Source organism: Quercus suber, unplaced genomic scaffold, assembly GCF_002906115.3.
Source record: "Quercus suber isolate HL8 unplaced genomic scaffold, Cork oak 2.0 scaffold_34, whole genome shotgun sequence".
NCBI classification, from domain to species: Eukaryota; Viridiplantae; Streptophyta; class Magnoliopsida; order Fagales; family Fagaceae; genus Quercus; species Quercus suber.
Genome location: NW_027069499.1, coordinates 914,250 through 930,018, shown reverse-complemented (window position 1 = coordinate 930,018; position 15,769 = coordinate 914,250). Strand labels below are relative to the sequence as shown.

At 34.1% G+C, this 15,769-nt stretch overlaps 1 protein-coding gene across 3 annotated transcripts; it reads right to left on the bottom strand.

Annotated features, from left to right (window-relative positions):
• Nucleotides 1-200: 200 nt before the first annotated feature.
• LOC112008965 (receptor-like protein EIX2) lies at nucleotides 201-4,587 on the bottom strand. Of its 3 annotated transcripts, XR_010627898.1 has the most exons (3): nucleotides 1,622-4,587; nucleotides 921-987; nucleotides 201-470 (listed from the first exon to the last, which is right to left on the bottom strand). XR_010627898.1 is itself a non-coding variant. In XM_024041324.2 (2 exons), exon 1 carries the CDS (start codon nucleotides 4,484-4,486, stop codon nucleotides 1,625-1,627), a length of 2,862 nt encoding a protein of 953 aa, XP_023897092.2. In that variant the 5' UTR covers nucleotides 4,487-4,587; the 3' UTR covers nucleotides 650-987; nucleotides 1,622-1,624. The 3 variants fall into 3 exon arrangements, 2 of the variants coding, with proteins under 2 accessions (XP_023897092.2, XP_065626720.1); XM_024041324.2 differs by lacking the exon at nucleotides 201-470 and having other exon boundaries at nucleotides 650-987; XM_065770648.1 differs by lacking the exon at nucleotides 201-470 and having other exon boundaries at nucleotides 650-978.
• Between the last annotated feature and the right edge of the window lie 11,182 nt (nucleotides 4,588-15,769).

Here is a 15,769-nt window from a genome sequence, read left to right as displayed (position 1 = left end):
GAGAATTTATATTGTATTTCCATGCAAGATTGATTGTGAAATATAAACTTTAGAAAGATCTCCAAAGTAAGTTAAATAATAATAACAACAATAATAATAATAATAATAGGAAACAATGGGAGCTTGAAAGAAAAATTGACACAAACACACACAAGGGGATGCATCAAGAATTTACGTGGTTCGGCTTTTAGCTTACATCCACAAGCAATGACAAAAATACTTCACTAACAAATTTAGAGAATACAAAATGGTGTAAAGGTACTTTCATAAAACCCAAATCTCAATACACCCAAAATTATTCCCTCACACAAAATAAATCTCTCTCAAATACAAAGCTTGGGGCAGAATACAACATTCAGGGGCTACACCTAAAACAAGAAGTTTCCTCTTCTCTAGAACTACTGCACAAACCTCCACCACAAAGTCCCCTTCAAAGAGGTCTTTCACTCTCGTATTTTACTGCTCTACACCTATTTATAATTCTGAATAATTAGAAGGTATTTTGACAGTCTCATATGACATCTCATTTACAATATGTGGAACCCGAACATTTTGTACGAGGAAAATCTTATAAGATAATTTTTCTAGAATAATAAGCCACATGCAACAAAGTCAACTTAAGGCAATCAAAACTTATAGACACATGTCATAATTTTGACAGGTCCAATACAATACTGGAGCACTAGATCGAGCCAAGTCTTGTATTTAATTTTGGCTCGAAAATTCAAGCCAACTTGTTGACAACCATTTTGTCAATTATCATGACACGTAAAATAATAATTTCAGTATTAACAATTCTACAAACAAACTATTAACATGCATTTTATTCAAGGTTGAGTTACATATAAATTTAGCAATACTCAACGAGTCTTTTTAAAGTACACTCCAAATCTCACACATATACCGAATACGAAGTTTACCATGAAATTACAGCTCCCAGAGAAAAGTATTCTGAGTCAGAAACTTGTACAACAACACCTGGTGAAACTAAAAAGTGAAAACACAAAGGTAAACCACAGTTACTAGAACGCAATAGCATTACAAAAGTGGACAAAAATTTAAAATTAAAAAGGAATTAAAGAAAATTGTTTGTTTGTAGAATATTTTAATTACACTTTTTGTGAGATATCGGAATGAAAGATAATTCTAATTAGTTATTTCCTTTCAACCAAATAAAATCAAAAAGTTATAATCAGTATAAATTACTTATCAAACAGAACCAAAAGTCCCTGACTTCAACCTTTGACAATAACACTTACACAAGTTACTCCATTTACTGATCAATATCTATCAGGCAAAATAATTTAAGGAGAGCTTAAGCCATTACAAAAATGTATGTTATGTAACTTATTTTTATAGAATGGTTTGGGAAATATTGAATTTGATAACTAATTAGAACTTTATTTGACATGGTGTAGAAAAATAATAATAATAACATTAATCATATATACCATTAGTAGTAGGACGATGGTGACGTTGTTAGTAACTGTAATCATCAAATGATCTCTGAGAACTAGAAAAATTAATTGTATTATCAAAACAACGAAATGCAAAGGGATTTTGTACAGATTTATTTGCATAGAACTATAAAAGAGAAAAGATGGGAACAAAAAATTATTACCAGTTAGTTTTGAAGCTGCCTTTGAACTCTGGCCATATTCACTGATATTGCAACACGTAACCCATCGTTAAAATTGTTCAAGAATCTGAAATAGGCGACTCGCAGAGACATATTCAGTACTAATGTGCCAACAACTCCCCAGAAACCTGCGATAAATCCAAGGGCCACACTAACATAAAATCCTACGGATATGAACCCTTCTTTATCGTCTTGCATGCCAGCATGTTCTCTGCTCCTGTTCATAGCTGGATTTTGAGCTATTTCCTCCCCCGGACATTTCTTTGGAAGCGGAGCTCCGCAAAGATTTGGATTCCCCTCATATGAGAATGCACTAAAGGTATCAAGTTGAGGGTTTGTCGGAATTTTTCCTGACAAATTGTTGTTTGACAAGTCTAAGACACTTAGACGATCAATATGAGAAAGGCTTGAAGGAATTCCACCGGAAAGCTGGTTCTTAGATAGATCCAAGGCATCTAATGATTGTAACATATCAATCTCTGAAGTGATTTGTCCAGTTAAACGGTTTCTTGAGAGATTTAAGGAAACCAATCCAACAAGTTCCACAATTTCTCTTGGAATCCGCCCAGTTAAATTATTGCTCGAGAGATCTATGCTTTTTAATAGTCCAAGAATATTTTTATACTCATGCTCTTTTCCCTTCCACATAAAAAGCATATGATCAGCATACAACATATAAAACAGGGATTTGCTGCTGATTGTATAATAATGGGTGATGGTGGCATTTGGACTCCCTTTTTGAGTTAAGGCAGTAAGATTGTTGAGGCAATTTGGCATACTTCCTGAGATTTGGTTTAAAGCAAGGTCTAAAATTTGAAGATGTGCTAGATAACATAAATGTGTCGGGATGGCTCCATAGAAGAAATTGGATCGAAGGATAAGTACAACTAAATTTGGATGACTAATCCCCAACCACATTGGTATCTGTCCTGATAGATGATTTTGGTTAAGATTAAAGAATATCAACCCTGTGCAATTCTTCAAGGAGGAAGGAAGTATCCCACTAAAATTATTGTTACTTAAATCTAATGTCACAATCTCATGTAGAAATCCCACCGAGCTTGGGATTGTCCCATGAAAATGATTGTTTGCCAAATTAAGAATTACTAATTCTTCAAGATGCATCCAACATGAATCTGGTATCCGTCTTGATAACTGGTTATTGGAGAGATCTAGAAAGTGCAAATTCCCATTTTGAACTTCACATAAGGAAAAAATTGGGCCTGAAAGCATATTCTTGGAAAGATCCAAATATCCTGATTCAAATAAAAATTGAGGTATTCTGCCTCTAAGTTTATTTGAACTCAAGTCTACATTTGGGGAAAAAGTAAACTCCAATGACAAATTTGGAATTTGGCCACTTATTTGGTTGTAAGACAAATTCATATATTCTAATTGAGGAGAAAAGACCAAATCCAAATTGGAAAGGGTATCCGAAATTCCAGAATTGGAGATATCAAGCCAATTGTAATTTTTTTGAGTTTGAAGCCATTTTGGGAATCGAGGGCCTAGTTGGCAGGACCGTAACCCTATCACTTTTAATTGGAAAGGTGGAACCCAATCAGAGTTGATGTTGAAAACTAATGAGGTATTAGATAAGTCCAAATACTTCAATTTTGTGAGCTTTGAGAAGTGGGCTTTAGAAATAACACCTTCCAATGAATTATGTCGAAGGTACAGACCCTCTAGGTTGGATAGTTTTCCCAAACTTACAGGTATTGCCCCATTCAAATGATTTTGAGAAAGCGATAATACTTTCAATGATGGAAATGTTGTGAGATCAGGTAACGATCCCATGATTTGATTTTGCTCTAAATTCAAAACCTCTAATGAGTGGTTTCCACACTGGGTCAAATTAAGAATAAAATCAAGAAGCTGTCCGCTGAGATAGTTCCTTGATAGATCCAACGTTTTCAAATTACACATACCACCAAAGGCTTTTGGTATCTCGCCTTCAAACTCATTAGACCTGAGATAGAGATGTGCAAGAGAGTTTATTCTGCTAAAAGCATTCGGAATTAAACCTTGAAATTGGTTAGAAGAGAGATCAAGTTCAACAACACTAGTGTTGGATTTGAACAACCATTGTAGTACTGAAGAAGAACAAGTGAGGTTATTATCAGAAAGTTGGAGGACATCAAGAGAAGTAGAAGAATTAACAAGGGGAATAGAGAAAATATTCGGAAGATTACAAGAGTACAAGAACAAGGATGTCAAGTACGGCAGTTTATTCACAACATGGGGCCAATTATAGACTTTGCTCAGGTTAACGGTACTCATGTCAAGGTATTTTAAAGAAGAAAGTTGAGAGAGCCACTCTAACTTTTCAGGTTTATCAAAATTATTCAAGCCAAGATCAAGGTATTGCAAGTTTGAAAGGTTCCCAAGCTGAAAAGGTATATTTCTTCCAAACTTAGCATAAAAAAGGTCAAGGTGTCTTAAGTTGGAGAGAGAACCAATGATTTCTGGGATTTGGCTCTGATTAAAATCATTGTAGCTCACATCCAAATAAGTCAAATATTTCAACTCAATCAAGGAAGGATTAAGTTTACCTCGCAAATGCCTTGAGGGAATGGACGAGGAATTGAGATTGAGCATGATGACATGGCTTGTTTGGTTGCTACACCTGACCCCACTCCATGTGCAACAATCTTGATCGGAGCTCCAAGAAGAAAGAATGCCATAGTCATCAATAAGGTCTTGTTTAATCTTGAGAAGAGCTTGTCTCTCATGCTCTTTGCAGCCAAGGTGAGTATCTGCTAACCCCAAATAATTTGGGGTAGTTGGTTTCATGCACAACAAAAGGAGAAATAAAGTGAGGAGAAATTGGAAGGAAGTTCCACCCATGATTAGGATGAATGTAGAAGATCAAGATTGTGATTAAGATAAGAGCATCGACACATCAAATATGCAATGTTACAAGTATGAGATTTTATTTGCCTAGAATCCCCGCCTCAATTATTTATAGCTGCTTTAATTATAAATTATTACCTATAAATAGTAAAAAGAAAGAAGACGAAAGTCACCGGAAATTTCTTTTCATAGATTAGACACCATTGTTAAGAAAAAGTAATGTTTATGTTATTGCTATATTTTGCAATTATGGTGGGGTTTGGATCCGCGTTTGCTGCGTCCACGTTTGCTGCAATGCACGTTTCAGCTTCTTTTTTTTTTTTTTCTTTTTTTTTTTTGCTTTTAGCCGCAAAGGTTGACTTTTCAACTGTACGGACCCACAAATATAACTCTTCAGCAACTTTTACATTAAAAATGGATCCCACAATACTGTTCACATATTTAAAAATTATTTTGCTACAATGTTTTCAGTTTTCAGTTTCAGCCAAATAAATTCTATCCAAACGGACCTATGAGGGTCCGTTTGGATTGAACTTATTGTTGCTGAAACTGAAAACTGAAAACTGAAAACACTGTAACAAAATAATTTTTAAATGTGTGAATAGTGCCGTGGGACCCATTTTTAATATTTTTTATTGCGTGAACAGTACATGAACAGTGCACGCACTGTTCATGCACAGTGTTTTTTGTCTCTCAGAGTCAAATAATGCGGCAAAAAAAAAAAAAAAAAAAAAAAAGGGAAAACGCGGACAGGAGGAAACGTGGACGCGCAACACGCAATCCAAACGCCCTTTTAACGCATGTATAAATAATCGAGGCCGTGATTCTAGTCTATATATGTGCTACCCTCAGGGAAGATACAAGACTAGTGGTTTGGCCTTGAGATTTATTACTTACAGAAAATTGAAAGAAGTGCTATCGTAATAATATTTTCACAACAAATTATAGATGGTAAGTTGTTATAGATGGGGTGTACTACTTGATGGGTACACCTTACTTGTGAGCTCATGCTTATAAGCTGCGGGTGGAAGGTGTCTCTCCCCGATGTGAATTAAGCAAATCCGTGTGGGTAGTATCGATCTTCTCGGCCCATTCCCAAAGCGGACAATTCCTTCTAAGGGAGAGATTCATTCCTCCACAAAAAGGTGCCTTTGGGGTTTAAGAGGAAACCCCCAACTGGACCAATGAGGCTGATGCCACCGGAGACCCATCAAGTAGTACTACTTGATGGGTACACCCCACTTGTGAGCTCATGCTTATAAGATGCGGGTGGGAGGCGTCTCTCCCCAATGTGGATTGAGCAAATCTGTGCAGGTGGCATCGGCCTCCTCGGCCCATTCCCAAAGTGAACAATACTTTCTAAGGGAGAGATTCGTTCCTCCACAAATGGGTGACATCGACCTCCTCGGCCTATTCCCAAAGCAGACAATACCTTTTAAGGAAGAGATTATTCCTCCATAAAAAGGCGCCTTTTGGGGTTTAAGGGGAAACCCCCACCTTCCCTCAGATTGGACCAATGAGGCCGATGCCACCGGAGTGCCATCAAGTGAGCACCACAAGCTCAGTTTTTTAGACTTACCCATCAAGTAGTACTATTTGATGGGTACACCCCACTTGTGAGCTCAAGCTTATAAGCTGCGGGTGGAAGATGTCTCTCCCCGATGTGGGATTGAGCAAATCTGTGCTTATGGCATCGGCCTCCTCGGCCTACACCCCACTTGTGAGCTCATGTTTATAATCTGTGGGTGGGAGGCGTCTCTCCCCGATGTGGAATTGAGCAAATCCGTGCGGGTGGCATCGGCCTCCTTGGCCCATTCCCAAATCGGACAATACCTTCTAAGGGAGAGATCCTCCACAATTATAATTTAAATCCACAACTTAAATTACTTTTTTGTCTACTCATAACAACCAATAACAAACTACCACTTAGGATTTGTTATGAAAGTATTGTGAAAATGTTGTAGATATAGCATTTCTCTATGTGTTATCTACCATCTTTTCTAAAATTAAAAGTGAAGCCACTTAGGGGCAACTCATTATTGAAGTTAGGGTGGTCACTAGACCACCTTGAAAAAAAATTATTAATATGAAAAAAAATTTAAAATTTAAAAAATTATTATATATAAAATTTAAAAAATTTATGATTTTTTGACCTTAAAAAAATATGTGAGCATCCTAAATTTTTTTAGGCCCAACATAATTAAACTTTGGACAAATTTTAGCGACAAATTTAATTGTAGACTAAGTGTATTTGCATGTTTATAAAGGAAAATTGTAAAAGGAAATTGTAAAATTTTATGTATTTGCATGTTTTTTTTTTATTTATTTATTTATAAAGTTAACTTCTTATTAGATTTTGTATAATTTAAGTTTTATATTGACCACCTGAAGAAAAAAAAAAAGAAAAAAAATCCTAAAACCAGTATAAATTATTAGCAATAACTAGAATAAAGAAAGAAGATGAAAGTTACTGGAAATTTCTTTTAAGATTTTTAATAGATTAAACACCATTTTAAAAAAAAAAAGGTTAAGATATTTAATAGGTTAAACACCATTTTTTTTTTAAATAAAAAGTGATGTTTAATCATTTTTATCTTTTGCAATTATGATTGGGCAACAAAAATAAGTATTTGTTACGAAGAATAATGCTTGAAATACAAACTATTTTACAAAAATAAGTATGTGGTTAGTGATTATTGGTAAATGAAAAAGTGATATTAATGGTAAGCCTAAATAAAAACCAATAAGAGGTTGACCACATCAACATTTTGAAAAAATGATATAAAATAGTTTATAACTGTAGCATTACTTTTATTGCGAAAACTTTCCAAGTCTTCCACCAAAGACATACAATGGTTACGGTTCAAACTAAAAATGAGTATTGCGCGTCTTATGATGTGCTTTCATCATTAGATTTGTTATAAATATATTAAAATAATTAACATAACTTCCTCTATGCTCTAAGTGCAATCTATTACCTAAGTTCAAAGAGTTTTTTTTTTTTTTTATATTTAATTTCTCAAATTAAAACTATATACCAAAAATTTAAAGAAAAAAATTATCATAATTTTTTTAAATAAAAAATATTATAGTTTTTGTTTTTACTAAAATCTTGGTCTTACACGGTATTATTATTATTATTATTATCATCTACTTCATTGTTCAATTTTAATTATATTATTGAAGTTTTTTCTTAATTTTCATATAATTTTTTGTTAATCTATATATCACATAAACATAATTATTATTGTTCTTATTATCTTCTTCTATAGTTGTTGAAGAAAAATATGGGTTTAATATTATTCATCTAATATTAATATAGAAGAATATCAAATTCCATTAATGTTTTGGCCTGATAATAAAAAAACATCATATATATGAAAAGGATGACGTGTTTTAAAATTCTATTATATTTATATATAAAAAATTACGTATTTTAATTGAAAAAATCATGCAGATTATAAAAGTCCTCGTCCATATTTTCAAAAAAGAATAAGGTATATTTGAAACATTGACTTCTTTGTTGGGAACTTCAAAAGGTGTTAGGCAAGCTACAAGATTTTTAGTAACAATGAAAAACTTTCATATAATATTAGCCTCATCACACGCGCTTCGAGTGTGAGATGAGTCTTTTTTTTTTTTTTTTTTTTGATTAGTGGTCCTATTTTGTAGGGGAAAAAAACTATGTTTTTTTAATTTATATAAATAATTTTTATTTTGAAAATTTAATTTATAAATGAATAAATCAATTTGAAAAATAATAGGAGTGTGGTCTTATTTTTTAGGCAATATTTTAGTGGGAGTTAGAGTTGCATTTTCACTAGATTTTCCTTTAGTTTTATCTCTACTTAAACATAGGGGTGTAGGGGCATTTTTGAATTAAAAAATGAGGAATCCAAACAGGTAAAGCCCCTTAAATAATAGTATAGAAAAATAATGTCTATAATAGACCCATTTCAAATTGATATTATTTCAATCAAAACTTACAAGTAAAAAACTTCATGTCCCAATAATTTATTAAAAATATACATAAGAATTGTAAAATCTTTATGTCCCTATAAACATAAGAGTTTTGGATCATTCAATTTTTGAACACTTCACTAGTTCAATTGAAAATTTTTTATTCAAACTAGTAGACAATTTGGTAACTAATATTGAAATTAAAAATGGTAAGAATTTCAATGCAGAAGATGATGAAAAATGAATTTAATTCTATGAAACATTTAATTTTAAGGATTTTACTATGAAAGATAATAATTTTTGTGTATCTTTATATATGTATGTGTTTGTCTATGTATATAAAAGTTTACATAGACTAATAAATTAGTGACACATATCAACCCCTAAACAAAAAATTCTGATCCTATGCCTTTTTTCTTTTTTCTATCCACCCGTCGACGTAGTGGCGATCCATCCCCATTGTGGAGTGTACTGTGTATACCATGTGTTTCACGGGCCATTGTATCATTATTACCAATATGTTTTGTTGCGAAAACTGTCCAAGTCTCCCACCAAAACCGTCCGAGTCTCCCACACCGTCTTAGATATGTTATAAATATATTAAAATAATTAACATAATAATTTCCTCTAAGTACAATCGATTACCTAAGTTTAAAGAGATTTTTTTAAATTTCTCAAATTAAAACTATATACCGAAAATTTAAAGAAAAAAAGTTTCATTATTTATTTAAATAATAATAAAATATTATAGTTTTTGTTTTACTAAAACCTTGGTCATACACGGCATTATTATTATTATTATTATATACTTCATTGTTCAATTTTAATTAATTATATTATTGAAGTAATTTTTTTTAATTTGCATATAAATTTTTGTTAATCTGTGCATCACATAAACATAATTATTATTGTTTTTGTTATTATCTTCTCCTAGTTGTTCAAGAAGAATATGGGCTTAGTTATTCATCTAATATTATTATAGAAGAATAAAACTTTATTGAGGTCTTGGCCTGGTGACAAAGTATTATCATATATATATATATATATATGTAAAGGATGTCATACATTAATCACAATTGCTGATCTAAGACCTTTGAGTGGAGATTTCAAAGTAAAAAACTGGAGAGTTTATGTGCAATGGTCCAAATAAAAGAGTCTGTAGATTCGGAGCATGTGATCATGCCAATAAGTACTACATGAGGTACTAATAGATTTATGATTAAGTCCAGTAAAGAGCAATTCAATTGCAGAAACGGGGCATTAATAAGGGAATTTAATGCTGCTGATGTACTGTCTTAGGTTCAATTACTCATTATATAGTGGGGGAAGAGGTGAAAAATATGATATATGTCTTTACTGTCTTAGGCTCAATTATTGAAAAAATAAATAATTGAATCATTCAGTAAATTTTTTATTTGCGGAATTACCCTAATGGTTTCAAATTCTTTTTACCACCACACCACACCAGACTCCCACTCCAACTCCAAACCCCTTTTACACAGCCAAAAAGTAAACCCATAATCCATTGAAATTGTTATATATGAACCATAGAATTTTAGTCTGATTCAAAGGTGAGTAATCCTCTTGAACATGAGAGAAAGAGACTTTTTTTTTTGTTATAATTCTACTAGATTCCCTCTTCCATTCAATGTAGATAAATAAGACTGAAATATATAACCTTTTTCTAAAAGATAGTAACAAACTACTATCAGTTACATTTTAAATTCAAATTGAAAGATAATACAATCGCTCTTTTATTCCTAATCTCTACTGACACTTATATTTATCCTCTTCTGCTATTGCGTTTAAATTCAACTCCTTATCTCCTTCCTTGAGCTAAGGCTCGGCTGTTGTGATATCTTTTGTGATGTCTGAATTTCGTACCTAACAAAAAACTTGTTACCAAGATTGTTGAAAATTTATCAATAATACCATACTACAAAATAATCCCTCCGTCCCAAATTGTTTGGCCTATATTCAATTTTGGAATGTCCCAAAATTATGTTCTGTTTGAAAAGTCAAACACCATTAATTTATTAGCATTCCCTTTATGCCCTTAATTGATTTGTAGGAGCATTTTTTTTTAATTAAAAATTTTAAAAACCTAAAATTTGAAATCCACTACACACACCATCTTTATTCAAATTTAAAATACTAAAAAAAAAAAAAAAACAAGGACAACACTCAATTTGTTATCGAAGAGGAAACTGAAGCCCTCGGCGTAAAACCTCTCCGCCGCCCTTCAAGCGGTCAATAATCCACTAGAAATTGTAGTTGGGATACATGAACAGTAATAGACCCTCCAAGCCTAATCTACCTAATGTACCTAAGCCCTCCAAGCTTTTTGCTCCAAGGAGGTTGCACCGAACCTTTTTCTCGTCTAGATTACCGGATTCCGCTATAGCCCATAGCATCAACCAATATGAATTGGTCCCTTCCTAACTACTTCCCAAAGCACCGAAAAGCCTTCTCACAGATGTGGGTATGGTGAGAAAAGGATTTGGCTAAGAACCTCTCAAGGATGTAACAATGGAAAGGGTGAGAGTAGAGGAATTTGAAAAGTATCTTAGGTGAAGATTATGGATGAATCAATCTTGTTTTTCTCTAGGGTTTCTCTCTCAAAATTCTCTCTGGAAGCTCTCTACATTTCGTGGGTATAATGGTCTATATATAGTGGTGTGTGTTTGGAATGCGAAGAGTTAGTTTTTCTAAAACAGAGCTGGCTGGTGGCTTGGCCTCGTGACTTAACTGAGTCGCGAGTTCAAGCCTCGAGGTAACTGCATTGCCAGTCTGGAATTTTTGTCCAATAGTGCAATAGCTGGCATAACACTTCAACTTCCCGCATGCTTGACACGTGACCAACTTCTGGCGGCTTGCCAGCCGCGAGCCGCCTGCGAATTTCAGTCACGAGTCCCTACTTCTTTGCACAATGTTGAACAATTCTTCACACTCTCTCACACACTACCCTTACATGATTCCCACCTAAATACAGGGTTACTAAATGCTGAATTACAAGCAAATTTGGAACAGAATAAAGTCAACAAAATGGTTGATTAAATTCAACCTTACAAATCTAAACCAAATAAAATCACATCCACAGCATAAATTAAATGGTAAAGATTAAGGGAAGAGAGATGCAAACACAAGGACAACACAATGATGTGTTATTGAAGAGGAAACTGAAGTCCTCAACGTAAAATCTCTCTACCGCCCTCTAAGCGGTCAATAATCCACTAAAGAATGAAGTTGAGATACATGAACAGCAGAAGACCCTCCAAGCCTTATCTACCTAGTGTACCTAAGCCCTCCAAGCTTCTTGCTCCAACGAGGTTGCACCGAACCTTTGTCTTCTTTAGCTTACCGGATTCCACTATAACCCATAGCATCAACCAATATTCATTGGTCCCTTCCTAATTGCTTCCCAAGCACCAAAAAGCCTTCTCACATATATGGGTATGGTAAGAAAAGGATTTGGGTAATGAACCTCTTAAGGATGTAACAATGGAGAGGGTGAGAGTAGAAGAATTTGAAGAGTCACTATGTAAAGATTTTGGATGAATCAATCTTGTTTTCCTCTAGGGTTTCTCTCTCAAAATTCTCTCTAGAAGCTCTCTACATTTTGTGGGTATAAGGGGTATTTATACTGGAGTGAGAATGGAATGCAAAGAGTCAATTTTTCCATAACAAAGTGGACTGGCGACTTGGCCTCGCGACTTGACTTAGTCGCGAGTTCAAGCCACGAACTAACTGAATGGCCAACCTGGACTTTTTGTCCTGTAGTGCTCTAGTTGGCATGACTATTTAGCTCCTCTGTATGCTCCACACGTGTGCCACTTTTGGTGACTTGCAAGCCGCAAGATCCAGTCGCGAGCCACTTGTAGAGTGCACAAACTTAAGCTTTTCTTCACACTCTCTCACACACTACCCTTACATGATTCTCACCTAAATACAGGGTTTCTAAATGCTAAAATACAAGCAAATTTGGCACGGAATAAAGGCAACAGAATGGTTGATTAAATTCAACCTTACAGGGACTAATAATGATGATAATAATACTACTTTAGTCATCAATATAAAAAATGATTAATGAAAAAAAGGAATAAAGAGTAAAACAACAACAACAACCATAATAATAATTAGAATGACATTGATGATAATAAAGAAGCAATTATTACCAATTATATTTCAAGCTGCCTCTGTAACTTAACCATAATCACTGCTTCGGTCACAAACAGCTTATCTTTGAAATTATTCAATAACTTGAAATAGGAAAATTGCTATGACCTGTTTAGTACCATTGTCCCAACAACTCCCCAAAAACCAACAACAAATCCAAGGGTCAGACTAACATAAAACCCTAGGGTTACGAACCCATCTTCTTCCTTTTGAATGCCAGCATGGCCACTACCTGTATTTACGACTAGGTTTTGAGTTGTATCTTCTCTTGAACATTTCTTTGGAAGTGGAAATCCACAAAGATTTGGGTTCCCTTCATATGCAATGGCATTAAAGGTATTAAGTTGAGAGCCTATTGGAATTTTACCTGACAAGTTATTGTTCGACAAGTTCGAGGAACTTAGAGAATTAATTAGAGAAATGCTTGAAGGAATTCCACCACACAACTGGTTCTTAGATAAATCTAGGACTTCCAATGAGTGTAACAAACCAATCTCTGAAGGGATTTTTCCAATTAAAAGGTTTCTTGAGAGATTCAAAGAAATCAATCCATTAAGCTCCACAATTTCTGAAGGAATTGCCCCGATTAATTTATTGCTCGAAAGATCAATGCTTTTTAATAGGCCAAGAATACTTTTGTACTCATACTCTCTTCATTTATACATCCAAATTGCATGATGATCATAGCTACTAGAACTAAAAGAATTTGGGGAGAGGTAATTTATATATGAGTGGGTGATGGTTGAATTTGGAGTCCATTTCTGAGTCAAAGCAATAATATCTTTGAGGGATTTTGGTATTCTTCCTGAGATTTGGTTTAAGGCAAGGACAATTAAATTTGGATGGTTGCTCCCTAACCACTTTGGTATCTCTCCTGAGAAGATATTATTTTGAAGATTAATAAATCTCAACTTTGTGCAATTCTTCAATGATGGAGGAGGTTCCCCACTGAAAATATTGTTGCTTAAATCCAATGTTTCAATCCCAAGTAAAGAGCCCACTGAACTTGGGATTTTCCCATGAAAATGATTGTTTGCCAAATTAAGAAGTTTCAATCACTCAAAATGGAACCAACAGTCAGGGAGCTCTCCTGATAATTGGTTATTGGAAAGAACTAAAAAGTTCAAGTTTCCTTTTGTGACTGCACATAGGGATTGGACTTGCTTTGAAAACATATTGTTGGAAAGATCCAAATGTACCGCTTTAAAAAAAATCTTGGTATTTGGCCTTCCAGTTTATTGGAACTCAAGTCTATTATAGGATAAAAGGAGAACTCCCATGACAAATTTGGAACATGGCCACTGATTACGTTATGAGATAGATTCATGAATTAAAATTGACTTGAGAAGATCCAATTTGAATTGGAAAGAGTATCTAAAATTTTAGAATTACAAATATCAAGCCAAGAGAAATTTTTTTGAGTTCGAAGCCATTTTGGGAATCGAGGGCATAGTTGGCAAGACCCAACCCTATCACTTCTAATTGGAAAGGAGGAACCCAATTAGAGTTGATGTTGAAAACTAATAAGGTATTAGATAAGTCCAAATACTTCAATTTTGTGAGCTTTGAGAAGTGGGCTTCAGAAATAACACCTTTCAGTGGATTATCTCTAAGATACAAAGACTCTAGGTTGGATAGTTTTCCCAAGCTTTCAGGTATTGTCCCATTCAAGAGAATACCTAATGTCAATAATAGACCCATTTCAAATTGATATTATTTCAATCAAAACTTACAAGTAAAAGACTTCATGTCCCTATAATTTATTAAAAATAAACATAAGAGTTGTAAAAATCTTTATGTCCCTATAATTTATTTTAAGAAAACATAAGTGTATAGTTGTGATTTTCATTTTTTTTTTTTTTGTTAGGATTAATTCCATGTCAAATTTAATTGTAATTCTTCAATAATTTCCATGTATTTTTTTGGGATTCAATGTAATGGGTTCAGTGTGTAAAATTGGTGAAAAACTGTGAAGGCAAGACATCTCGCGACTTGACTCACGACTAGCTTGCGAGTGGTGCAACCTGCAAAAGGTCACATGAGGAGCACATGTGGAAGTTCAAAGGTCTCAATGTCAAATGACATCTCGCGAGTGGCTCGCAACTTGGCCAACTTGCTACCTAACACGTGAGATGCATTGCCATCCTATTTTGTGTGCCTTTCCTCAGTTCTTTACCTACACTATAAAAACCCACATTACCCACAAAATTGTAAGGAGAGTTTTAGAGAAAAAATCCTAGAAATCCATTTGAGAGTTAGAGATTGGAAACCTACAATCCTCTACGCATTTCTCTTAGTTTTCCTCACCATCTTCCCTCTCTAATTCCATATCCTTTGAGAGGTTCTTAGCCCAAACATAAACCACACTTATTCTAAGTGTTGTGAGTTGATTTGGAGCTCTTGGTAAGTATTGGGTCATGCCATTCTATGGTGCATGCAATTGGTGATAATTGCAAGGTTTAGAAAGCTAGTGAAGACAAGGTTCAATGAAGCCCGTTGGTAGATGAGATTTAGAGGGTCGAATTACAGAAGGTAGTCTAAACCTGGAGGGTCTATATTGTAATCCTTGTACTCCAACTTATTTACTAGTGGATTGATTCGACTTGGAGGGAGTACTTCGGTTTTCCTCTTCGATAACACATCTTAGTGTTATCTTATGTTTGCTTCTCTCTTCCCTTACTCCTAGTGTTTTATACTTAATTGTCAATTATGTATGCCCATGCACTACGTAGTAGTCCTGGGAAATTGCGCATTGATTACTCTTATCCTGCATCTAGTTGAGTAGACTAAAAGCAATTAAGCCTTTATTTAAAATTGCGGGTTTTAACTAGCTTTAGCATTTGTAATATCGTGCTTTCAAAAAGAACTGCTTAATAATTTGAGAATTTTTCTTCCTATAGTTTATTTTAAGAAAACATAAGAATTGCTTAATGATTTGAGAAGTGTTAATGTAAAAGAGAGAGAGAGAGAGAGAGAGAGAGAGAGAGGAATTCTTAAGCCTGCTGAAATTGTTGCGCCAGTTCTAGTTTATACCAAATGTGGAATTTAACCTAGTCCATTTTAGCTTTTTTTAAAATGAAAAATGCTAATGTACATGGTCATTAAAAGGTGATTTATTTGAGGGTTAATTCAAAGGGTGAT

Excerpts from the sequence above, each read along its gene's own strand:
- LOC112008965 (XM_024041324.2), bottom strand. The coding sequence starts at position 4,486 with ATGGGTGGAACTTCCTTCCAATTTCTCCTCACTTTATTTCTCCTTTTG.